General features: G+C 42.4%; 1 protein-coding gene across 1 annotated transcript in view; it reads right to left on the minus strand.

Moving 5' to 3' along the window:
* Nucleotides 1-308: 308 nt before the first annotated feature.
* RHBDF2 (rhomboid 5 homolog 2) overlaps nucleotides 309-25,404 on the minus strand; it is a 101,251-nt gene continuing 76,155 nt past the window's right edge. Inside the window, exons 7-19 of the mRNA XM_083147832.1 lie at nucleotides 23,296-23,424; nucleotides 23,031-23,158; nucleotides 22,572-22,769; nucleotides 21,141-21,252; nucleotides 19,353-19,427; nucleotides 18,924-19,085; nucleotides 15,249-15,355; nucleotides 9,409-9,472; nucleotides 9,233-9,327; nucleotides 8,802-8,877; nucleotides 7,426-7,526; nucleotides 6,962-7,115; nucleotides 309-2,595 (exon numbers count right to left, since the gene is read on the minus strand). Of these exons, the coding sequence (XP_083003958.1) occupies nucleotides 2,176-2,595; nucleotides 6,962-7,115; nucleotides 7,426-7,526; nucleotides 8,802-8,877; nucleotides 9,233-9,327; nucleotides 9,409-9,472; nucleotides 15,249-15,355; nucleotides 18,924-19,085; nucleotides 19,353-19,427; nucleotides 21,141-21,252; nucleotides 22,572-22,769; nucleotides 23,031-23,158; nucleotides 23,296-23,424 (1,821 nt within the window). The 3' untranslated portion in view covers nucleotides 309-2,175. The remainder of the gene's footprint in view (nucleotides 2,596-6,961; nucleotides 7,116-7,425; nucleotides 7,527-8,801; nucleotides 8,878-9,232; nucleotides 9,328-9,408; nucleotides 9,473-15,248; nucleotides 15,356-18,923; nucleotides 19,086-19,352; nucleotides 19,428-21,140; nucleotides 21,253-22,571; nucleotides 22,770-23,030; nucleotides 23,159-23,295; nucleotides 23,425-25,404) is intronic.

The raw sequence follows: 25,404 nt of genomic DNA on the forward strand, positions 1-25,404 counted from the left end.
ATAGATGGTAAGCGGAAATGGTCATTTCTATTAAAGATCAAGTATTTGAAGCAATATGTTCCTGCATCATCCCCTAGATACAGAGCAGACTAGGAACGCAGACCACCAGGCAGCTCTACAACTTGTGTAGCTTGAGACATGCACTCCCCAAAACTAAGCCTGTAAAGTTTTTGTCTACAGAACACAATTGTCAAAACACTAATCTTTATTTGGAAAACTACAAACAAAATGCAGATAAATTGGAGGGGGATAAAGATCACATAATTGGTTACCTTTAGGTTATTTCCAATCATACACAAGACACAAAGTGAAAACATAAAATGTAAGTGTTTTATTTCAAAAGCTGTTTAGTAACTCCATAATTAAACCAGTTCTGGAGTACCAACAGCAGCCGTTGCCTAACAGAACACCAATCTCTTAATAGTGGGCAGGAAAAGGGTTGTAGTAATAGAGAATGGTGTTGCAGTTTTGCTTTAAATATATTAAATATAAACAATTTACTAAAAATTGCATCAAAAACCACCTTGGATTGCATATTCTCCTGTGACATCAGACTGGCGCTTGTACAAAAATGAACATTCACTCCAACACTTTGCAGAGTAGACCCTATTGCGCAGCAAAGGGTCATTTAAAATCCAAATGTCCAGTGCAAATGTCTTGCATTAAAAATATTCTAGTCTCTGGAAAAAACTAAAGCCCTTTCTTATACTCAGTATATTTAGCTTTCAAACTATCGCACAGTGAGACGGATCATCGCCTTAACTTACTGTGCAAGATTTTGGTCCAAAAACAAATAGAACACTGTGTCCCTGATATATGTGCACTGTAACTGGATGTGAGGTACAGAAAGTCCCTGATGTCAATGCAGAGGAAAGGAAAAGCAAATTCTAATAAATGTCCCCTAGTATTGCGCATTTCAAGGGTTAGAGTTAGAAAGATGGTCATTTCAGTCAGGAAACTAGTGAATGTATATGTACTGTACAGGATCAGTGGAATTGGAAGAAATGACAGTACAGGTATTAAAACTTCAGTGTGTGTGAGTGTTTCACTTGCAGGATAGCAGGAGTTCTTGTTTGTCATGTCTAGTTATTAGAGGAAAGCAAGAAAAAAATGTCTGGTATCAGACAGATCATTATCAAATACCTAGACATTTATGAGTAGGAGAAATGTATCTAGAGGTAAGTATCAGAAGTCCACACCTATATACCTTGTCCTGAGTGGAGGTGGGACTTTAAATGTAGAAATATGTTGGGCATTCAAATCAAACTACTGATGGTAACAAAGGGTGCGTAGGGAAGAGGATACAGGTATAAAAGGAATAATAGTAGAGGTCAGATTCATAAAGGGTGTGAGATATACAATAGGTTGCTGATTTCTGGTCAGTAAGCGTGTCACCTATACCATAATAAACAAAATGGTGACATTTATACCAGATTAGTAAGCAGATGGAGAGATACAGGACAACCTCTAATGCCTGTTAAGTAGCATCATACAGGTTACAAATGTCACAATGGCGATAGATCAGCATAAAATGTATCCTTGAGTTTAACAAAGTTGAGGTGTAGCTGTAGTTCGGTTCCAGTTAAGAACTGTAAAATGGGCAAGTCTCCTGTTCTCATGTAATAGGGCCTAGTGTTTTATTATCCCATAATTACAACTTTTAACTCAAGTGAGGACTAAAGTGCCTTGGAAGAAGCATTTTCTGTAACATCTCTTCCGTACAGAGAACAATTGTGAACATTTGCTGCTTCTGTTAAACACAGCCACACTGAACCTTTTCCCTAACTGTGTATTCCCCGCTACCTGGGTTTTACAATAAAGCAAAAACGATGCATTAAGTCAGTGGGTGCTTCCTGAGCAGCAGTGTCCTAGGACAGCAGAATGTGAAAAGCTCATTCACCCTCCCTTTAAGAGTTTCTGTTTTGGCTCCTCAAAATAAAATTCCACTGTCCATTAGCAGGCACTGAGATTTGGACCAACTCCAATATGGCGATCATGGTTCTGGCACCAAATATTTTACTCCGCTTTAACAGTGTGCACTCCCATGTAATTCATATGAAAGTTGATAAACCAATTTGAGTCGTGGGTAAAATGGAGCCCAAACCAAGAATACTCTCATCTCCAGGACTTTAAAGTTTCGCCTTCTGGTAACATTCATAGCTTTATGCTGGTAAATCAATGGAGCATCTGGTCTATATCATATTTCTCACAGAACTTGTTGGTGAAGGGGATGCAGGTAAGGTACTCAATCCAAGCCCAGTTAATTGGATACACATACAGCCAAATGACCAAAGAGGCAAAGAGACCAATAAAAACCAGCAGAGAGATGAGGATCATGGCTCTTTTGCGGTACTTGTCAGCTGTGCCAAACGTAATGTAAGGGAGAAAGGAAAATGAGAGCAAGAAGCCACTGATAAAGCCAAAAATATGGGCTATGTTGTCAATCCATGGGAGCAGTCCAAATAGGAAGAGAAAGAAAACTATGCCAAGAAGCTTGAAGAATGCCTTCCATGGCTTTGCCAATATTTGCCAACTCTGGAACAGCTCAACGAATAGACATGCCAGGAGTCCAAACTGAGACCCCGCGGGACCAACCTGCGGAGGAAGATGCAAAAGGAGAATTCATGGGGGAGAAATTAGTGACATTTTATGAGCACATCCAATGAGAGACTTCATAAAGAAGTGGAGTAGTTGCCCTTGGCAACTAAACACCTTTGAAATAACTTTAACCAAGTACATTCTATAAAAATATAGGTAGCAGTTGATTTGTTACCATGGACAATGTCTCCACTGTTTTCACTGCTTCATACAGCTTAACCACATTACAGAAAGGACTGTGTTTATAGCGCTCTAATGGGAACGTGAGTTGTGTGCAATTGACACCCAATAACCATCAGACAGGAGAATACAATGGGAACGCTAACAGATTAAACAACTATATTTTCAAAATAGAAAAGTAAATGACTTGAGAAAGCAAATATATGGATGAATGAAGCTGCAGAACCAATGTGCGAGGAGTCACCTCACTAATAATATGAGAGGTAATTACATAATGCTGCATAGATAAGCATAGAGAAGAGAAATGTATATTATGAGTTACGTTAGTGAAAGTGGCATGACCTAGTGAGAGCAATAGACAGATTTCACTTAGGAAACTGGTGTCAGATCCCAGTAGTCTGATCACCTGGATTATAGAGGTGTAAGGCCAGACAGCTTATCTCCGGATAATCGCGTGAAAGCTACAAAATCAGACATGAGAGGGAGATGCACGTGCCAGTGGGAACACAGGGGAGGGAGGGCAACAATGGCAGAGAGAGGAGGAGGTGATGCATAACTGACCAGAAAGAAAACAAGACACAGAACTCAATTATGGAGATAAATAAGGACAATAATAACAGAGGAGAAAAAATCCCCACAAATCTGTTATATTTTTATTTATCTTCACAGAACCTACTGGAGGGTTCTTTCCTTGTACCATCTTAATTTCTACCATGAAGAACCGGTACTCTTTACCTAGCACGGCGCCCACGATTTTGATCGTGGGCATCGCAGGTAAAAAAATCGCGGGCATTGAATGCACTAAAAAGCACTAAAAATAGGGTGCGACGCGACCGACGCGATGCCCGCGATTTCCCATAGGGAACAATGTTAAATTTCTCAATCGACCGTTTTTTCCATAGGAAACAATGTTAAATGGCCCACAGAGGCCAAATAGGCACCCTAAAGTGTGAAATGGCCCCCACAATTGTTAACGCCACCCCACGATCAACGTGAACCCGAAGCGTGGCGAGCGTAGCGAGCCCGCGAGGGGCGGCGGTACACGTCCTACGACCTTTTCATACCCCCACTATCCACGTCGGCGTGGAGTTGAGAATAGAATAGTGTGGCGAGCGCAGCGAGCCACCGAGCCCGAAGCGTGGCGAGCCCTGCGAGGGGACACGGATACCTTCCCAGGTAAACGCGTCCCTTCGCGGGCTTCACAGGTATCCGCGTCCGCTCGCCACGCTTCAGGCTCGGTGGCTCGCTGCGCTTGCCACACTATTCTATTTTCAACTCCACGCCGACGTGGATAGTGGGGGTATGAAAAGGTCGTAGGACGCGTACCGCTGCCGCTAACCACGCTTCGGGTTAACATTGATCGTGGGGTGGCGTTAACAATTGTGGGGGCCATTTCACACTTTAGGGTGCCTATTTGGCCTCTGTGGGCCATTTAACATTGTTTCCTATGGAAAAATCGGGTCAATTGAGGCATTGAACAGGAAAATCGGGTCAATTGAGACATTTAACATTGTTCCCTATGGGAAATCGCGGGCATCGCGTCGCATCTTCACTTTTTCCACATTTTGGGCCTTATTCTAGATCACTCTGACAAAATCCTTCTTAGATGGACAAAACCATGTGCACTGCAGGTGGGGCAGAGGTAACTTGTGCAGAGAGAATTAGATTTGGGTGGGGTTTTACTTCAAAGTGAGATCCATATTGCAGTGTAGAAATAAAGCAGCCAGTATTTACCCTGCACAGAAACAAAATAACTCACCCAAATCTAATTCTCTCTGCACATTTTACATCTGCCCCACCTGCAGTGCACATGGTTTTGTCCATCTAAAAAGTGTCAGAAAGAGTGAACTAGAATAAGGCCCTTTGTTATGTTACAGCCTTTTTCTAAAGTGGAATAAATTATTTTTATCCCTCAGAATCCTACAACATGAAAAAAATATATTTTAGGAGGAGAGTTTTGCTCAATTATTTATAAAAAAAAAAAAAAAAAAAAAGAAAGAAATCACATGCACATACAGCTGAAGCCATGGTCATCTTTGCTCATGGCATGCCGCAGAGCCCTGCCTTGGCGCGCTGATCATTGGACGCACGTGTGTGAGAGACAGCAATGGAGCTTGTGAGCTTCAGACACGCATGCACGTGTCCCATTCTCGGGGCACTGTGGTGCATCTGGAGCAAATTTAAGCATGTCTTCATCTGTAAGTATTCACAGCATTTGCCATGAAGCTCAAAATCGAGCTCAGAGGCATCCTGTTTCCACTGATCATCCTTGAGATGTTCCTATAGCTTAACTGGAGTTTACCTGTGGTAAATTCAGTTGATTGGATATGATTTGGAACACATTTGTCTATATGAGGTCCCACACTTGATAGTGCAAATCAGAGCACAAACCAAGCATGAAATCAAAAGAAATGTAGGTACTGCTTTCCTAGCACGGCGCCCACAATCTAGATTGTATGTGTGGGGCTGATATCTCAAGCATCTCATGCACCTTATGTGTTTGTGCGGCATAAGATGCATGAGATGATGCAATCGACGCGATCTACGAGATTTTTACATTGCAAGCATCTCATGTGTTTGTGCGGCATAAGATGCATGAGATGATGCAATCAACAAGATTTTTACATTGGAATCAATGTAAAAAGGCCCCAAAACCCCAATTTTAATTGCTTACCCCCCCCCCCCTCACGGGTGAAATGCCCCCCCCCCCCCATTGTTAACGCCACCCCATTATTGATGCCAGCCCGAAGCGTGGCGAGCCCGCGAGGGACGGCGGTACGCATCCTCCGACCTTTTCATACCCCCACTATCCACGTCGGCGTGGAGTTGATTTTATATAGTGTGGCGAGCGCACTCGAAAAGGTCGGAGGACGCATACCGCCGCCCCTCGCTGCGCTCGCCACGCTTCGGGTTGGCGTTGATAGTGCTGGTGGCGTTAACAATGGTTATTGGGGGCTCATGATTTTTTATCTCATGGATCTCATGCATCTTATGGATGCATAAGATCCATGAGATTAAAAAAATCGGGTCCATCGCGTTGATTGTATGCCTTAAGTACCTTAAACTTAGGACATACAATCAATGAGATGGGCGCCGTGCTAGGAAAGCAGTACCGAAATGTATGTAGACTTGCAAGACAGGATTGTTTCGAGACGCAAAACTGGGAAAGGATACAGAAAAATATCTGTTGCTTTGATCATCATCAGTAAATGGAAGACGTTTTGCTATTAGAGAATGCTAAAACTATTGCAAAGCATGCTGGGATGTGTAGTTTCAAAACATCTGGAGGGCCAACGTTGGACATGCCTGATCAAAACTGAGCGATCGGGGGAGAAGGGACCCAGTTAGGTAGGTGACCAAGAACCTGATGGTCACTCTGTCAGAGCTACAGGATTCCTCTGTGGAGAGATCCAACCCTTCCAAGAAAGACAACAATCTCTGCACCAAACCAATCAGGCCAATAGTAGAGTGGTCAAACAAAAGCCAAAACCATCCCTCCAGTGAAGCATGGTGGTGGCAGCATCATGCTGTGGGGATGTTTTTCATTGGGCAGGAATTGGGAGATAGTCAGGATAGAGGGAAAGTTGATTGCAAAAATGTACAGAGACATCCTGGATGAAAACCTGCTCCAGTGCGACTGTTCATTTTTCAGCAGGATAACGACCTTAAGAACACAGTCAAGATCTGAATGTCCTTGAGTGGCCCATCCAGAGCCCAGATTTGAATCCGTTTGAATATCTCTGTAGAGATCTGAAAATGGCTGTGCACCAACACTTCCCATCTAACCTGATGGAGCTTGAGAGGTGCTGCAAAGTGGAATGGGTGAAACTGCCTAAAGATAGGTGTGCCAAGCTTGTGGCATCAACAAAGTATTGAGCAAAGGCTGTAAATACTTATGTACATATGATTTCTGATTTTCTCTCATTTTTAATAAATTATCAAATATTTCCCAAAAACATTTTTCACATTGTCATTATGGGGTACGGTTTGTAGAATTTTGGAGGGGAAAAATTTGATAAAATTTTGGAATAATGCTGTAACCTAAAATGTGGAAAAAAATGAAGCGTTGTGAATACTTTCAGGATGCAGTGTTCCCATATTTTGATATTAACCGATGTGTGGGTATCACTTTCGAACACATTAAATTTGACTGTTATTCCTCACACTGCCCCCTGAAACTCACCTCTGCCCTGTAAGGCAGGAATAAGGCACTGGCTAAGTTCCCTGTGATGCCACTCAAGATGTAGATGATAGAGATTCGAAGCCAGCCTGCCAGCTTTTCCAGGTCACGCAGAATTGCCATCTGGAAGATCACTGACACCAGGCAATGAACAATCCTGAAAGAGGAGGAGTGTGAAGAGTGGGGTGGGCGGGGAAGTGCAGGTCAGCCAATAATCAATTACTTATTTTTCAACAGCAGCTATTGTTATATTACCAGAAATTTGTGTAAATGTTAACCTTAGACGGTCTACATGTCTTTTGTATGTAATTCCGCAAGCCCAAATCTATTTCCATGTTCCCATGAAGTTTTCATTCATGTTTTCTTAACATAAATGTCAACTTGGTCAAATTATTTATCCAATATTACTCAGCATCCCTTAAATGGAATCATTTCCCTCATTGACCACAGGATCTATAGATACCTACCCAGCATGAAGGAAGAGAGATAGCCATAAGCGGTAAAACTGATCTGGGACTTCAGGATTTAAAAATGGCAGCAATCCGCAGACCTCATTTTGGCAGTGGACCTGCAGCAGAAATTAAAAAAACAGTTTTTTACACCATTGTGACCATTAAATATGACTGGTTAGCAGCAGGCCCATGGTCTATTTTGAATGGGTTACTAACATAGCAATTTAAAAATTATAATTTTGCATTGCAATTGCTTTCTAGTATATAAAACTGAGGGAACAATTAGGTTTAAATATTTACCAAAAAGTTGGTACCGTATATACTTGAGTATAAGTCGACCCGCGTATAAGCCGAGGCACCTAATATAACCCCCAAAAAACTAAGAAAGCTGATTGACTCGAGTATAAGCCTAGGAGCCAAAGGAGAGGGGGAAAGGATTGATGGGGAGAGGATTAGGTGGAGCGGAGGAAAGTGGTAAAGATGCCAAAGCCAGTAGTAGTAGTACACACCAACAGCAAAATAGATAGCAGCACAGATAATGGTCGGAGGCTGGCCGCACTGGAGCAGGAGGACTAGCAGCACAGCAGGACCCACCACAAAAGACAGCACAACACAGCCCACTGACTGACAGCAGATGCAATCTGATGTCTGCACACCGGCAACGCTACCTGCGGCTGACAGTGAAAGCTGACAGTCACTACAATGTGTGTGTGCTTCCAGGCCACTCAGTCTGCCCACCTCACCCTCCCCTGCTGGTGGAACACTGCTGGCATCTGTGGTTCCCCTTCTCCCCCCACTCTGTGGGACCTGCGTTGCTGCGGAGTACCTGAAGTGTGCTGGGGCCTGTGGTGCTGCAGCGCCATGCGAGACGCCATCCCTCCCGCATCCGCCCTGGTCTGCTCTCCATCTCCTCTCCTGGCGGCTGCAGGTGGTCAGGGCCCCCGGCTCCCTCCTTGTGCTGCTGTGTGACCCGGAGGTGGACTGTGCGCTCCAGGACGTGGCTGCTGGGCTGCGCCGGAGGACTTGTCAGTGTGAGCGACAGCCTGCGCACATGCCGGGTCCCACCTCCATCTGGCAGCTCCGTCCTCCCGTCTCCACCGCAGTGTGACCCTCACTCGAATATAAGCTGAGGGGGGTTTTTTAAGCACAATAAAATGTGCTGAAAAACTCGGCTTATATTCGAGTATATACGGTTAATCATATTTATCACTCCCCAAGTCATATTACATAGACCCCTGCGACACCGAACAAAACAAAAGGCCTGCGTGCTGTGCACCCAACAACCTCTCCTGGTATTTTATGAGAGGCAAAGTCAGCTCTAAGTATATAACAAAGCACTTTAGAGGAGTGCAGGTCAGGAAGGGATTTAGAGGATTTTGATAAACACTAACCTGTGAGCAAAGTGTGGCTTCTTCATGAAAGTATCCGTGCATGAAGGTACAATACTCTCGTGTTGTTATTTCGCAACTGAGGAAGAGGATTGTGAATAGAAATATGTGATTCTACAATGGTATGAGTTTTCTTTAATAAAGAACGTTTAATAAATATATAATAAACTATGGGGTAAATATATGAAGCAGGGATAAGATTGGAAAATGTGTCAGTGAAGAAGTTGCCCATGGCAACGAATAAGCATTGCAGTATCATTTATAATTTGTATACTATAAAATTATACAGAGCAGCTGATTGGTTGCCATGGGCAACTTGCACACAGCTTCATACATTTACCCCTATGTGTTTAACATCTCTTCGTATCCTCTCTAAACAATCAGTATTGAACCAATCTGTTCTTACTTTCTTAACCAGTTGCCAATGCTCTTACCTTCCCTTGGTACCAATGCAGCATGGTCTTCCTTTGATTTGACAGTCCATGTGCTTGAACCCAGTGTGGTTGTGTGTTTGCTGGAATGTGCAAATCTGAAGAAAGAAGAGAGTTACAGCACTACTGAGGCCTGTTACCCATTCTGAAACACAGTAACTAATTCCCATGCCACTTACTGGCCACTTTGTGATGTCATCTGCCCACACATGAGGTAGGATGGATGCTGGTTCCTCACACGTCCTGAGTAGAAAAAAAAAAAAGTTACATTGGACTTGCACTGAATGAAAAAGTAGGTCAAATCTGAGGTAAGATGCCATTACATATATTTTGATTGCTATAATGTTTTACACCCTAAAATACCAAATTACATGCACACAAGAATATAGTGTATTTTCTGAGGAATGAATACAGTATACACACAGTACATAGATGACACATTAATTCCAAATACTTTAAGATCAATATACACAAAAAGACACAGAATATTTTTAAAGGTATTACATTTTCAAAAAGATATAGAGTTTCTGAATAAAGGGTCAGGAATTGGTGGTGGGGGCTGGGGGGGGGTGTTAATGTCCTCATTAAAATGATGTAAAACATTGTGTAATAATGAATGTGGCTTAGGAATTAACAGACTTTGATATTTTGCCGGTGAGATGCGTGTCAAAGCTTTTTTCCTGCAGCTAAGCCACCCCGTGACCACTCCAGGACAAAGAAAGGAAGAGCACATGGCAAGGAAGCTGACCTCAACTTGAGATGTGACAAGCAGACAGCTTTACTAAAGAACACTAGTAATCCAAGGCAGGGTTGAGCAAGAGCAGGATTATAGGTAATGTGCCTGTTGCAAGACACTTAATGAAAACAAAAATTTAAATCATCAGTTGACTAATAAAAAAAATTACATCTCTCATATATAGCGCTAGATCCATATAGCTCTATACTGTATATAGATATATAGATATAGAGCAAGATATTTTAATTATTGGTATCCAGGAGTGCCAGACAACTGGCACTCCGTAATCTCGTTTGTTATAATAAAACATTGTTATGTATTAGAAACCTTGATCAACCATATCAAGGGCCAGATTCTCTAAGCTTCAAAAGTGATAAAATCCAGAGTGATAAACAGCCAGCCAATCAGCTCCTACCTGCCATGTCACAGGCTGTGTTTCAAAAATGTTAGGCAGGAGCTGATTGGATGGCTGTTTATCACTCTCTATTTTATCACTTTTGAAGCTTAGAGAATCTGACCCCAAGGCTTTTTAACATTATGGGGAAAATGTATTAAGATAGAAGTTCTATTGGTACTTGTGTATTATCTGGGCGCCCGATACATCGCATACCACTACTTAAGGCACAGGTCTTCAACCTGTGGCCCTCCAGATGTTGTGGAACTACATGTCCCAGCATGCCCTGAGGTTTCTTGGCATGCTCTTAAAAGGAAAGAAATGTGGCAATGCATGTTGGAACATGTAGTTTCACAACATCTGGAGGGCCACAGGTTGAAGACCCATGACTTAAGGCATGCGATTGTACCCGATTTTGACCCTTTACCGGGAGGAGTGTACAATTTTTATATCGCATCGCATGCCTTAACTAGTGGCATGCGATGCGATTATAACCGATAATACATTGTACAGGCACCCTGATGCCTGATTACAATGTGAAATGCACCCCCAAACCCCTTTTTTTAATTGTACACCCACCCTGATGGGTGGTTACTATGTGAAATCCCCCCCCCCCTTGTTAAGGCCACCCCAGTATCAACGCCAATCCGAAGCGTGGCGAGCGCAGCGGGGGGCGGCGGTACGTGTCCTCCAACCTTTTCATACCCCCACTATCCACATCGGCGTGGAGGTGATTTTATATAGTGTGGCGAGCGCAGCGAGCCACCGAGCCCAAAGCGTGGCGAGCGCATCGCGCCCCGCGAGGGGACGCGTATTACTTCACATGTATTCCGCGTCCCCTCAACGCGCTTTGGGCGAGGTGGCTCGCGGCTCGCCACACTGTATAAAATCAACTCCATGCCGACGTGGATAGTGGGGGTATGAAAAGGTCGGAGGACGCGTACCGCCGCATTTTGGGGGAGAAGATTAATGCTAGGCAGACTTCGCACCTCTTATCTGAATCACCTCCATATACAGTATCTCTGTTGAGTGTGTGTGTGTGATTTACTGCATTGGTTCAGTTTACTTAGCTAAAGCAAGCAACAAGAATGTGGAATAACACCAGATATTCCCCCCCTTTTTTTTTTTTTTTAAGATGTCACAGTGTTGTGCCTGTAGTCAGGACATATTAAAAAAAAAAAAAATTGGTTTAAGCCAAGGTGGTTTTAAAAAGTCAACCCTGATATAGAGTGTGTGTGTGTGTGTGTGTGTGTGTGTGTGTATATATATATATATATATATATATATATATATATATATATATATATACACATACACACACACACACACACACACACACACACACACACACACACACATATATATATATATACACACACACACACACACACACACACACACACGCCAAGCCAACTCGAAGCAAAAGCTTTGAAAACTAGTCTGCTGCCTTGTGATTGCCCCTGTGTTTCTGTATGTGTGAAAGAGAAAGATTTAGTTTCAATCGCTGCCAGCAGATGGCAGTGTTTCGGTTACACACTGACACTAGACATTTTCGGTCAACAAATGGCCAGTAATGATTGTGGCATATACCTGTATAATGACAGTCATGTGCTAATATGCTATCTTTTGTTTATTAAACACTGGTGCAATTACAGAAGCAGTGCAGTGTATGGCCTGTGGGATCATAGTCATCTGCTTAGTTGGATGAAGAGAAGGGAGGGAATTATACTCTGGAGAGAATAAAAAGATGACTGCAAGTGCAAAGTGCAGTAGCGTAAAGGCCCATACACACTGGGTGACTTTGAGCTGAAAGTCACTAAAAACAGGAGGTTTGAGTGGCTTTCAGCTCAAAGCCGCCCAGTGTGTATGGCCCGGCGATGAGCGGTGAGCACTGCTGCGCGCTCCTGAAACAACTTATTTAGGAAGGACAGAATGGGAAAAATTGGAGGAGGGGTTGCAATATATGTAAAAAAAAAAATATAAAGACTACCTTAATACAAAGTATTGAAGAAAAAACTGAGGCCCTTTGAGTGACCATAGAAACAGGGGAGAAGGCGATTCTTCGGGGTGATCTACAGACCACCAGGTCAGGAAGAGGAACTAGACAAGAGCCTATTGCAGGACATCAATAAAATGGCATTAAAAGGAGAGGTGATAATCATGGGAGACTTTAATCTACCTGATGTAAACTGGGAGCTGCCTGTTGCAAGTTCCACCAGAAGTAGGGACATGCTGAATTCCTTGCAAGGAGCATCCCTCCAGCAATTGGTGAGGGAGCCCACTCGTAAGGACACAATATTAGACTTAATACTTACAAATGGTGACAGAATATCTGACATAAATGTGGGTAAAAATCTGGGGTCCAGTGACCATCAAGCAGTATGGTTCAAAATAAAGACAGAGACTGACTCATCGCACACAAAAACAAAGGTGTTAGATTTTAGGAAGGCTAATTTTGTAGAGATGGGAAACTTTGTAAGGGATTCTTTGGCAGAGTGGAGGAACTTGGAAGGAGTGGATAAGTGGGATAAATTAAAAAGTGCAATTCTAAAAGCAACAGAACTTTGTGTCAAAACAGTTAGGAAAAACAGAAGAAAAAGAAAGCCATTGTGGTTTGCAAAAGAAGTAGCAAGTATTGTGAAAGCAAAAAAGTTGGCCTTTAAGAAATTTAAGCAGACGCAGAAAAATGAGGACAAAGAGGTGTATCTTGTTAGACAGAAGAAGGCTAAGAAGGTAATCAGATGTGCAAAAGCACAGGCTGAAGAGAAAATGGCCCAGTCAGTGGGTAAAGGGGGGAAACTTTTTTTTAGGTATATAAGTGAAAGGAGAAAAACAAATAGTGGAATAATTAGACTGAAGACAGAGAGTGGAAGTTTTCTGTATGAAATAGCAGATATTAATAATTATTTCTGCTCAGTATTCACTGCTGAAAGAGAGGGGAAGGGGCCACAGTTAAGTTGCAAGTATAGTCAGAAAACTGAGGGAGAGACAAGTACATTTACAGAGGAGAAAGTCCTCACAGAACTCTCAAAACTGAAAGTGGATAAATCAATGGGGCCAGATGGGATACATCCAAGGCTACTAAAAGAGCTTAAAGGGGATCTGGTAAAACCAATAACAGAATTATTCAACCAGTCACTAGCTACTGGAGTAATCCCAGAGGACTGGAAAACAGCTAATGTAGTCCCACTGCACAAAAGTGGAAGCAAGGAAGAGGTAAGCAACTATCGACCAGTGAGCCTTACATCAGTAGTAGGGAAATTGATGGAAACACTCTTAAAACAAAGAGTTGTAGAATATCTCAAAACCAGCAACTTACAGGATCCAAAACAGCATGGGTTTACTGGGGGAAGATCATGTCAAACAAATCTTATTGACTTTTTTGACTGGGTGACTAAAGTAATAGATCAAGGTGGGGCTGTAGATGTAGCTTATCTAGACTTAAGTAAAGCTTTTGACACTGTCCCACATCGCAGACTGTTAAATAAACTTGAAAGCTTGGGATTGGATTCTAAGATAGTTGAATGGATAAGAGCGTGGTTGCAGGACAGAAAACAGAGTTGTAGTAAACGGAGTACAGTCAAAGGAGGGAAAGGTTACAAGTGGAGTACCCCATGGATCTGTACTTGGACCGGTGCTTTTTAATATCTTTATTGGTGATATTGCAAATGGAATTGAGGGTAAAATGTGCCTTTTTGCAGATGACACAAAGGTATGCAACAGGGTAGACACACCAGGAGGGGTAAAACAAATGATTGAGGATCTAGGTAGATTAGAGGAATGGTCAAGAGCATGGCAACTACAGTTTAATGCCAAAAAATGCAAAATCATGCACTTGGGTCTCAGAAATCCAAAGACTAAATATAGTATAAATGGCACTATAATGGAAACTACTGAGGAAGAGAGGGATCTTAGTGTCACTATTTCAGGGGACTTAAAAGCAGGTAGGCAATGTAACAAAGCAATTAAGAAGGCAAGTCAGATGCTTGGTTGCATAGAGAGAGGTATCAGAAGTAATAATGCCACTGTATAGGTCATTGGTACGACCTCACCTAGAGTATTGTGTTCAGTTCTGGAGGCCATATCTCCAGAAGGATATAAATACATTAGAGACTGTACAAAGAAGGGCAACTAAAATGGTGCATGGCCTACATCACAAAATGTACCAGGAAAAACTAAAAGATCTTAATATGTATACTTTAGAGCAGAGAAGGGAAAGGGGGGACATGATAGAAACTTTCAAATATATCAAGGGTTTTAACAAGGTACAGGTGGGAGACATTCTTCACAGGAAGAGGAGCAACAGAACACGAGGACATGCACTGAAACTAGAGGGAGGAAGATTAAGGGGAAATGTGAGGAAGAATTACTTCACAGAAAGAGTAGTAGATAAGTGGAATAGCCTACCATCAGAGGTGGTAGACGCAAATACAGTAGTACAATTTAAACATGCTTGGGATAAGCATATTGATATGCTTATGAAAAAATAAGGATCAAATATGGTTTGAGGTAACATGTTTAAAAAAGGGGCAGACTAGATGGGCCAAGTGGTTCTTATCTGCCGTCAAATTCTATGTTTCTATGTAACATAGCCGGGAAAGCCGTTCATCTGCTGGTTATACCAGCAGATAAGTGGCTTTTAGGACGGCTTTGCATAGCGCTCCACTGTGCAACGCCGTCCTCCACCCCCTCCGTAGGCGCTGGGCAGGGGGAAAGCTGCTCAGTGTGTATGCACTGAGTGGCTTTCCCCGCAGCGATGATTGTCATCATCACTGTCCATACTCGCTGGGCATAGTCGCCCAGAGTGTATGGACCTTAACTATTCAGAGGGGAAAAAAATACATAATGCTAGAAAGAAGCACTGAATATAGTCTGGTTTCTAAACTCACCTGGGATCTTGGTGGCACACGGCTCCTGACTCTCTGCTCTGACTGCCCTTTTCATCTAGAAAAGGGGCAATGTGTTCTGGCCACTTTATAAAAGTTGCCAATGTTTCCTGGGAACAGAAAAAATAAAATAAAGCTCTAAATTGGAATAAAGAAACATGGTTAAACAGTGGTCACGAAATATGACAACTTAATTTTATGAAAAGACAATAGAACTAAAGCCTGTCAGCACTCATACGGCGATGGAAGAATTCATAAGTAAACAGAGGTGTATTACTTTGCCAAACAGGTGCTAAAAGAACAGACATGCCAAAACCCAAAGCTGGCTGCACATAACATTCCAGCCAAATAAATCTAATCAATTCTGAATCAGTCTATTGGGTCTACTCAATTAGAGTCGGAAACTGACTTTTTTTTAGTCTAATCCATGATTCGACCTATTCAATCCCCCCCCCCCCCCCCCCCCCGACAGGTCGGAATGCTCCGACCTGTTGGAAAACACGTAGATTGGCACAATAGCCACCAAGCTGCATGCTTTTGTTGGAAACTGGGCCAATTTCGACAGGTTTTGGCCCATTACCGACAATCTCAATCCGACTTTAACAACGTCGGATTGAGATGTGGGGAGCAGCAACAGCAGCGGTGGTGCTCACCTGGTGCCATCCTCCCGCTGCTGCTCCCCCCAGCCAAACTCCTGCCAGTGCTCCCCGGCCAGTAGGTGGCTAAGCGGCACCCTCCAGCAGCTCCCTGTGATTTCACACATGGGGAGCTGCTGATATAAGCAGGACATGACACCAGTAACGTACAAATCCGACTGTCTGATTTGGCTGCTCATTGAATAGGGCTTGTCGGATCCATTCCAACAATTGCATGTTGGAATGTATACAACTCTGTTGTCAACCACAGACTGGTCTATTAGAATAGACTCGGGGATATTAAAACCTTGGAGAAAGAAAGTGCAAAGAGAAAGTATCAACCAATTAGCTTCAAACTGTAATTTTACAGACTATGAAATAAAAATAGAAAGAATTACTTTGATAGGATTAGTTGACCTTTTGGTCTTGCTGATGTGTTTTTACACACAGTGTACAAGCCCTGTACTCGAATGGCACTAGAGAGATGTGTCTGTTGTCGTCCCATATTTTTGTCCTGGTCATAGAGCCGCTGATATTGAAAGGATGTGCCTCAGTAATCAGGTATACAAAATGTATCTCTTGGCTGATTATGTGCTTCTGACTTTAAACTCTCTTCAATGGTCTCTTCTTGCTGTATGTGGTGCTCTCTAAGGGCTATTTCACACGCTCCGGCTCCTGCCGGGCGGCGAAACCCCGCACGGCCAAGAAGCCGTACCGCACTCAGCAGTTTAGAATGGTGGCGATGGCCACCGCCCGGCAGCCGTCCTTTCCAGTGGTGGGTTCCGGCTGCAACCGGGCGGCCGGGCCATGGTGGACCTGTGTGAATGGACACAATTGTGTCCATTATTAACTACAGTGTGCGGCACGGCTTTTCGCCATGTGGGGTTTCGCCGCCCGGCAGGAGCCTGAGCGTGTGAAATAGCCCTTAGACTATAAAATAAATCTCTCCAAGACCAAAGTCCTCACATTGCACATATCACCTGCAGATCATCTTCTTAATTTTACATTTTAATTACTTAAAGATTTGGGGGGTGTACACAAATGGTCGATATGAATCCAAATATGCTGCAAACTTCACCCCTCTTTTTAAAGGTTTCAAACTGGACTTTATTCCATGGTGGAACTTACTATTGCTTGGATGGGCAGAATTGTGGTGCATAAGAAGAATTTCCTGCCACAATTATTCTATCCTTAATAAAAGTCACGAGATGTAGACACTTACAATTGCATAGATGTTTCGAATGGAGACTCACACCATCACGCATTAGCTTTTTGACACTCCTCCATACCACCTCCAACAGGGAAACTGGTTTTCCTGACTTAGGCATTCACTATTGTTTCTACCCAGTTGGCTCAAACTGTAATCTTGTTTATGACCTGTAGTTGGCACTTTGGGTTCCTCTGGGAAGCTAGCTCATGTAATGTAATGGCCTTCATTATTTGTGTCTAAGTTTAGAGTCTTTTCTAATGAACATCATTACAACCAGGAAGAAATAACCCCCACCAAAAAAAAAAACATCTACAATTATACTAATTTTCATACATCCATTGTTAGCTATGAGGTACATAGTACTGTAGCCACTAATTATTAAGGCCCATACACACTGGGCGACTGAGCTGAAAGCCGCTCAAAACAGCCTGTTTAAGCGGCTTCCGGCTCAAAGCCGCCCAGTGTGTATGCCCCAGCGATGAGCGCTGCTGTGCGCTCCCGCAACATCGCCGGGAAAGCCGCTCATCTGCTAGTTATACCAGCAGATGAGCAGCGTTGAGGATGCTCTGTGCTATGCAACGCCATCCTCCCCCCCTCCGTCTGTGCCGGGCAAGGGGAAAGCCGCTCAGTGTGTATGCACTGAGCGGCTTTCCCCACAGAGATGATTGACATCATCGCTGTCCATACATGCTGGGCATACTCGCCCAGTGTATATGGACCTTTAGTATGGTTTTAGTCAAAAACAGGTCTTAAAATAATGTCTGTGTCTTTAATCTAATTGCTACATTATAAACATAGGGGAGCTATGTACTAAGACTTGGAGTAAGATAAAGAGGACAGATATCAAGTAGCAGCCATTCAACCCCTAACTGTCATGTTATAAGCTTCACTTAAAAAGTAAAAGTTGTGAGCTGCTTCCTTGGTACTTGTATCTCCATCCACACATTAGTATATTAATCCTATAATGAGGTTCTAGTTCAAACACAATATTGTCACCCACACACAGGAGTGCTACAAGCCAAATAAGTGCCTCAATAAAATCACTAGTGAAAAGTGAACTGACTGGTTCAACAAACATGGCGTCATCCAATTAAAGGCTAGCCTTCAACGGGGAAAAAAAAAATACAGAAAAGAAGGCAAATTACTCTGGTTATTCAATAACTGGAAATCCAGCTTTTCCATTTCAGTTAAAAGTCATACCATTGGCATTAGGAAGGATAAGGACAGTATAAACAAAAAGTATATAGTAAAAATAAAGCAAATACATTTTATGAATAATAAAGATTTGTGGAGACTTCTAGGGACAACAATTTTTTATGTTTCTACTAATATTAAGCAACTAATCCTTAGTTACATTTTTAAAAGCTGTAGCAGAACCACAGTCTTATGGTGTGTACACACGGGTACAATCACCCTGCGATTCTGACTATATATTCAGAATCGCATCAGTATTTATCGCTTCGGGTTTTAACCCTTGCAATCCCGATGCGCGCTCCCGTATCGCACGGCAAAGTCTTGGCTGCCTTGACTATATAGTGCAGATCTGCACTATATAGTCAAAATTGTATGCCATCGCATGCATGTCATGCGAGGCGATCTGATCGCATCGCACATCTCACCGTGTGTACACACCATTAGAACTCTTCCCGCACAGTTATCATGTATTGTGGGGTACAATATAACAGATGGTCGCCTAAAACCCATTCGTTACAAAATCGTGTGTAAAACATCATTGCCACTAAAGCAAAATAAAGCTTCTGTTAGTACAAATTTTTTCCAGATAGAAGTAAGTAGCATACACTTATAGTTGTCTATGTACTTGAGCCCTCTTACCGAACAGCCCTTCTGCAGTGTCTGCACACAGCCAGAGTTATCATTCTGAACGCAACAGCCAGATCCTCGTTCCAAGTCACGCTCTCTCTGGATAAGGCGATCAATTTGGGCATCCCTTCTTATACAAGGGGAAAACTTAGCCCCCAGGTGAATGAGTGCCAACTGAAATGTACAAGATTTCAGTATTTAATAACATGTAGTTTTCTTTTAACGTACCCTAAACCGCATCGAACATTTTAAGATAGAGAAAGTGCGAAGCAAAGGTAGTGTGTGGAGCAGTGGTTTACCTGGGGTGAAGAAATGACAGGGTGGGCTCAAAAATACACAAACAGCAGCAGAATGGGGTAAACAACAGACAAATAGTGAAGATTGTGAAGTGTGGCAGGTCACAACTGTACATTTCAGTCTTCACACAATTATTTGACTTACTGAACTTGGGCCTATCCAGAAGTTTTCTTGCTGTATGTATTTTACACTCTCGTATACACCTTTGTTTCTTAGTACCTAAAAACAAAAAGGGATTAAGTAAGACATGGTATAAATATATCTAAAAACAAAACAAAAATCAGCTCAACCCTCTAGTGCAGGGGTAGCCAAATCCAGTCCTCGAGAGCTACCAACAGTTCATGTTTTCCAGACCACCTAGCAGGTGCACAGGTGCACTCTTTTCTCACTGCCAAATTCCAAAAGATCCACAGTTAGAGATAATGACAACCTGGAAAACGTTAACTGTTGGTAGCTCTCGAGGGCTGGAGTTGGCTACCCCTGTTCTAGTGTCTATGATGAATTAATCATATATCCAGTGGTGAAAATTTTTGAATGGTCACTTGCACTGTATGCCCATGGTGGCAGGACTGAGGCAGTAATGCTAACCCATACACCAACCATGATGCAACCACAATGAAAGTAAAAAACTAATAGCCTGTAGTTACAATGTTAAGGGTGTTCAATCTAGCTGTGGCCTGGGAGTGCAGCAACAGTCACCCCACTTGCACCATTCTGCTATATTTCAATTTATGCTGTTCCCAGTCTTCCAGAATGCTGATGCAGCAGCCACGTTTCGCATGGCATTGTGGGAGGAGCCATGGTGAGAAAAACACTTACTCAGAGCAGCGGCAGCACATCTCCAGAACAAGCAGCAGCAAGGAGGGATCAGTGACTTCACAAGGTAAAATTAAGGCACTGATCTTTCATAGTAAGCGGCCCTGGGCAAATGGTGCCATTCCTGTGCAGCATTCAGGGCTGCAAATTAGTATTTTGTAGCTTTTTTAGCCACACTCCCCATTGGAGGGGGGGTGGGCGACACCAAAGGAACTTTTGCCCTGAGCTTTGCAAAGTCTTAAACCGGCCCTGCCATGAGTATTAGGGTAGCTTAATATAAATATGCTTTAACCAATACTTTCCTTTAAAGGTTTGTGACAAAGTCACTAAAGAATCCTATAATATTTAATGACTACATGGCATAGAGGTAAAACACAATTCGATGATACTTTCTTGTAAGCTTGCAGCAGGGCCCCCCTACCTCCAAGTCTGTTACCCAGTCTGTTTTAACACTGACTACTATAGTAAAGCACAACGGAATCTGCAGCGCTATATAAGAAATTGTAAATAAATAAAGGTACTAGTTTAGTTTCACGGCGGCAGCATGGCCGCACGCTACTTCTGGGTTCAGCGCTCGCCAAACTTTCTAAAATAAACTCCATGCCAACGTGGATAGTTCATACCCCCACTATCCACATTGGCATGGAGTTGATTTTAGATAGTGTGGCGAGCGTAGCAAGCCACCAAGCCCGTAGCATGGGCGAGCGCAGCGAGCCCCGCAAGGGGACTCAGACGCGTGGCCATGCTGCAGCCGTGAAACTAAACAAGTACCTAAATAAATAAGAAGTTGATGAAACAGGTCATATGGCTGATCTCATTCAACTATGCAGGGGAATGTAGCATCAGGAGTGGGAAGGAAGTCTACACACACCTTTCCCTTAAAGGTTTTCATGATTTGCTAGTTCTTCTCTTAATGCCAAAAAGTCATGAGAAGTAGAATTGGCAACTATGATCATAAAATGATTAAAATACTAAACCCTTGTAACATTTTGTAGATGGCTGCCACATGCCACTATGCAGAATGTCTGGCCAGAGGACTCTGTTCACTACTAGGTTTACTGGAACTGGACTGTGCATAGCATGATTCTGGCAATCTCACTTTGGGATGCGACCTACCAGTTCAGTGGCGGTATGCTGTGCAAATCCAATTGGTGCAATGCCATAAGTACCGATGGCTAAAAGGGTGATGAGGACATGGACAAAGGTGATCCAGTAGGTAAAGTATGGTCTGTATAGGATAACAAAAATACATATTACAATACTGTCTTTCTATATACACACACATACACACACACACACACACACACACACACACACACCATTATAATCTTTACATGTCAAACCTGAGGACAGGTTCAACAACTCCTGAATGAGAAATTTCTGGAACATCTATTTTGCAAGAACTTCCTTATCTTGATCTGCAGATTGTATTCACTCAAAATTACTTGTTACTAGTAAAAGGTGAAAGTGTGCACTGAACAATAGTGACCAATCAGTATGGATCACTGGATAAGACAGCAACTAGGTCGACATACATGAAGATCGACATGGGGTTAGGTCGACAGGGTCATTAGGTCAACATAGGTTTTTCACTTTTTTGTCCCAAATGTAAACATGGTCACTAAAAAAGTGCGCCACGTCCCCTCACATGGCTCGCCATGCCTCAAGCACAGTGCCTTGCTATGTTCGGCACATTATTTTATTCTCCCACCATACCCTAGTGGATGGTACGGCATGAAATACCACCTGCCGGATAAAAAAATAAAGAGTGAAAAACACCATGTCAACCTTTTGACTGTCGATCTTCCCCATGCCGATCTAATGACCCTGTTGACCTAAACCCCATGTCAACCTTCAGTCATTTCAACCAAATGCTTGTCGAAATAGTGACCGTATCCCAAATCAGTATTCGCTTTTACTTCCTTAATGAAAGCTAGAAATCGATGTAAAGCTGCGCCATTAACCGATTTAAGAAGATTTATTGAAAACCTGAAACTGCAGTAAGTAAACAGCCGTCTCCTTTCAGACAGCAGTCCTAGTCATTTCTGAGCGGAGGACATTGTAACTATTAAAAGACAAGTTAGCTAATGACTAGTGGCATATTGCACCTAATTCAGTGGTCAACACAAACAGACAAAAAAATAGTGGGGTGTAATTTACTATACAGCATTCATTTCTGGTCCATGGCACTCTAATATCTGTCTGAATGAGTGCCAGGGGCGATTCACAACACAAACTGGGCACACCCTTGCTCAGTAGAGCAGGGAGAAAGACCTCGGGAGGCTCAACAACCATTGCTGAACCACCTGACCTTTAATGACTGTACCTATTGCCATGTTCTTCTACTGCTCAGTTTTATTAATTTACTGAAATCTCGCTCTAGCTAGCCTCTTTTACATATGCAGTGATTCTCTCAATTTAGATTTACCTTCCACCTCCCCTGTTCATCAAGAGTATTTTTTGATAATAAATAATTTCCTGGAATGCAGTTTTAGTGCCTTGTTCTTGGTTTTCCGTGCTGTAATTACTGTGTATCTTCCCTCTCACCTGTGGCTGTCAATATGTTCCAGCTGGGTCTGCACAGTGCTGCTGATACTGCGTCTGTAGGTCCTATTTAACCAGTTCCCCACCACTCCCAGGCCATACAGACGCTTCTTCCGGTCAAATGCAAAGTGTTTCACCTGAGATGCAATGCGTTTGCCTCTACGGGGATGGCCGGCCAGAGAGGGCTTCACAGACTCTTTCCTGCAGGACAGGAAGAGAACACTCTCTAACATTAGCAGTTCCGCCATAACTTATTCCAACATCAAACCACTGTGACACTAGCACTATAGAAACCTTTAGAATTACAATTTAACAATATTATAATAGCATATTAATATATAGCATAATCCTTTTCTCCATAATTGTCAAGGGATTTAAAAGGTTGTATGAAACCATTTATTCCAAATAAAAGGACAAAATGGCACGAGCTATTGCTTGCAAAGGTAAAAGCGGATTCCTTACACATGTGTAATGGGTCCTTCCGATCTATCTTCAGGAGTTGGCACATGGGCTCTAAAATATGCCGCAGAGAGGGGTGGAGATTCAAAGACATCATCTGGCATAGAGAAGGTTTCATCATGCATGTCAACCTGTGCCCATCAGAAGAATGATTAAATACTGCTAATAGTCTTAGCAATGATTAAAAGTATGTAATAGTGACTAGTATTTCAGTTTTAAATCAAGTATTAAGTAGCTATTTCTATTAAGTACACAAAATATTTCTTGCCTTACTGAAGAAGGAGGAATCCAAAGTATCCGGAGCATCCACCGTGTCCTCATCCATAAAGCTAGGATAAGCAAAGCTTTTTTTGTGCCCCGCTTTTCGGCTATGTGGTGTGTCTAAAATGGGTCGTCCCTGGAAACATATAGAACAGAACTTCAGGACAGCTATAGAATGGAAAGGCCAAGCTGGAGAGTGTAAACAAATGTGACTCTCAGATACCAATGCAGTTTATAACGTATACTTGTAGTTTAACCTATCCCTATAATATTCTGATGTAGAGACTGAACGGAGCGGCCGATCATTCTGAGCTTACACACTGCTCCACTTTTTGCCCGTTCCTGTTTTTCTTCAATATAAAGTGACCATACACTGTACAATTGCAGGCTCTGATGAAATCCGCATAGCTCAAAAAGTATGTGCTGCACATACTTTTCGTACTAGATCTCATCTCATTGCATTGCAAAATCTATGCGATGTGATCTAGTCCAAATTGTATACAATAATTGTACCATGTATGGGCACCTTTAAACTCTGTCTTCAGGTAAGGTTCATGTTTTCCAGGTGATCTGTAGATTTTTGAAATGTGACAGTTGGTGACACAGGGGCAGATTTATTAATATCGGTGAAGTGATAAATTGTCTGTTTTTTTATCACCGGCCAATCAGCTCCTAACTGAGGTTACAGGCTTGGTTTGAAAAATGCCAGTGATAAAAACCAGACACTATCACTTCATCGAGCTTAATAAATCTGCCCCACAGAGTGCTCCTGCCAGGTGATACGGGAAATGTGAACCACTTTTCTAGAATGCATTGAAGTAAAACTCCGGTCCCCACCATCAATACTGAATAAAATTAAAAAATCATAACATCTGGGAATATTTGCTGGTGCTGGACAAATTCTTATATTCAAATATAAGATGTCCTATAGCTGAGCATAGAGGATACTGAAATGACTGATTGCAGAGGTCACAGGATTTCAGAACAGAAGGTGTAATTCAGCATGGATCGCTAACTAGAGAAAAAGTAGTTGCAGGCAATCGTAAAGTTCCCACCCAGACAAAGAAAAAAACGCCCCACAAATACCATCTGCAGATCCATTAGAAAGAAACAAACATCGAACAATTTTATCCATCTGCGCCAGTCTAGGGCCCCCACTAATCTGCTAAAGGACCACGAGTGAAAGTGGTCATCGCTGATGTCAGAGACCCACCAAGAAAACACCTGGACAAAATGCCATATTACCTCTCATAAAGGCTGGCTTCCTGTCAAATTGCAAACTTCTATGCGTACGAATATTGTGCCACTTATCACAGCCGTGAAAGCACAATGCGAATTCAGTGCACGCATAGTCATTCAATAATCAAACAGATTTCGAAAACTATTATTAGCAATCCACGTCAAATTAGGCCCATAGGTCACTTCATCTGGATAGGTTTACAAATGAAGCCAACATTAAATGAATTAAAACAATGTGACCGTATAAGGAATGGACATGTACAGGTAGCAGGGAAGGGTGAGGTAATTAAGATTTGAGAAGAACAGACTCCATGGGTTTATTTAATGAGATGCGATATTTATAGCAGGACTTAAATCAATGAAAGCAGTGATTATATTAAAGACCAAACATGTTGTGTTTTGCCTTTAATAAAATCGCAGCTCACTAAACCACTGTACCACGTGTTTATATTCCCTCCATTAAACCAAGAAGCTTGTAGCTTGCGTTGAATTAGTACACAGTTAAGCTTTATCCTCTTATATACAACATTTGCTTGTTTATGAGCATAGGTCTAATGACCAATTAATCTACAATCCATCAACTCTTTCCATGTTTGTCGTAAAGCAAAAATTGCATCCATAGATAGTCAAAGCTACCTCCCCATTAATATAATCTATTGCTAGCAATACATAAGCAAATATTATCAATTTGGATAAATAATCCACAGGAAACCAACTCCATGTGTTATTAGTGAATCTGTAAAAATAATAATGTAGTATTCATATACAATATACTTCTCTATCTGCACAGCACTCTGACACAAAGGAAGCTATTCAATGCTGCCGGCGAAGGGGTTAAACAGCGAGGATTGTCAAAAACAAGCCAGCCTCGCCGTTA

This window comes from Crinia signifera, chromosome 6 (genome assembly GCF_055691185.1).
Source record: "Crinia signifera chromosome 6, ASM5569118v1, whole genome shotgun sequence".
NCBI classification, from domain to species: domain Eukaryota; kingdom Metazoa; phylum Chordata; class Amphibia; order Anura; family Myobatrachidae; genus Crinia; species Crinia signifera.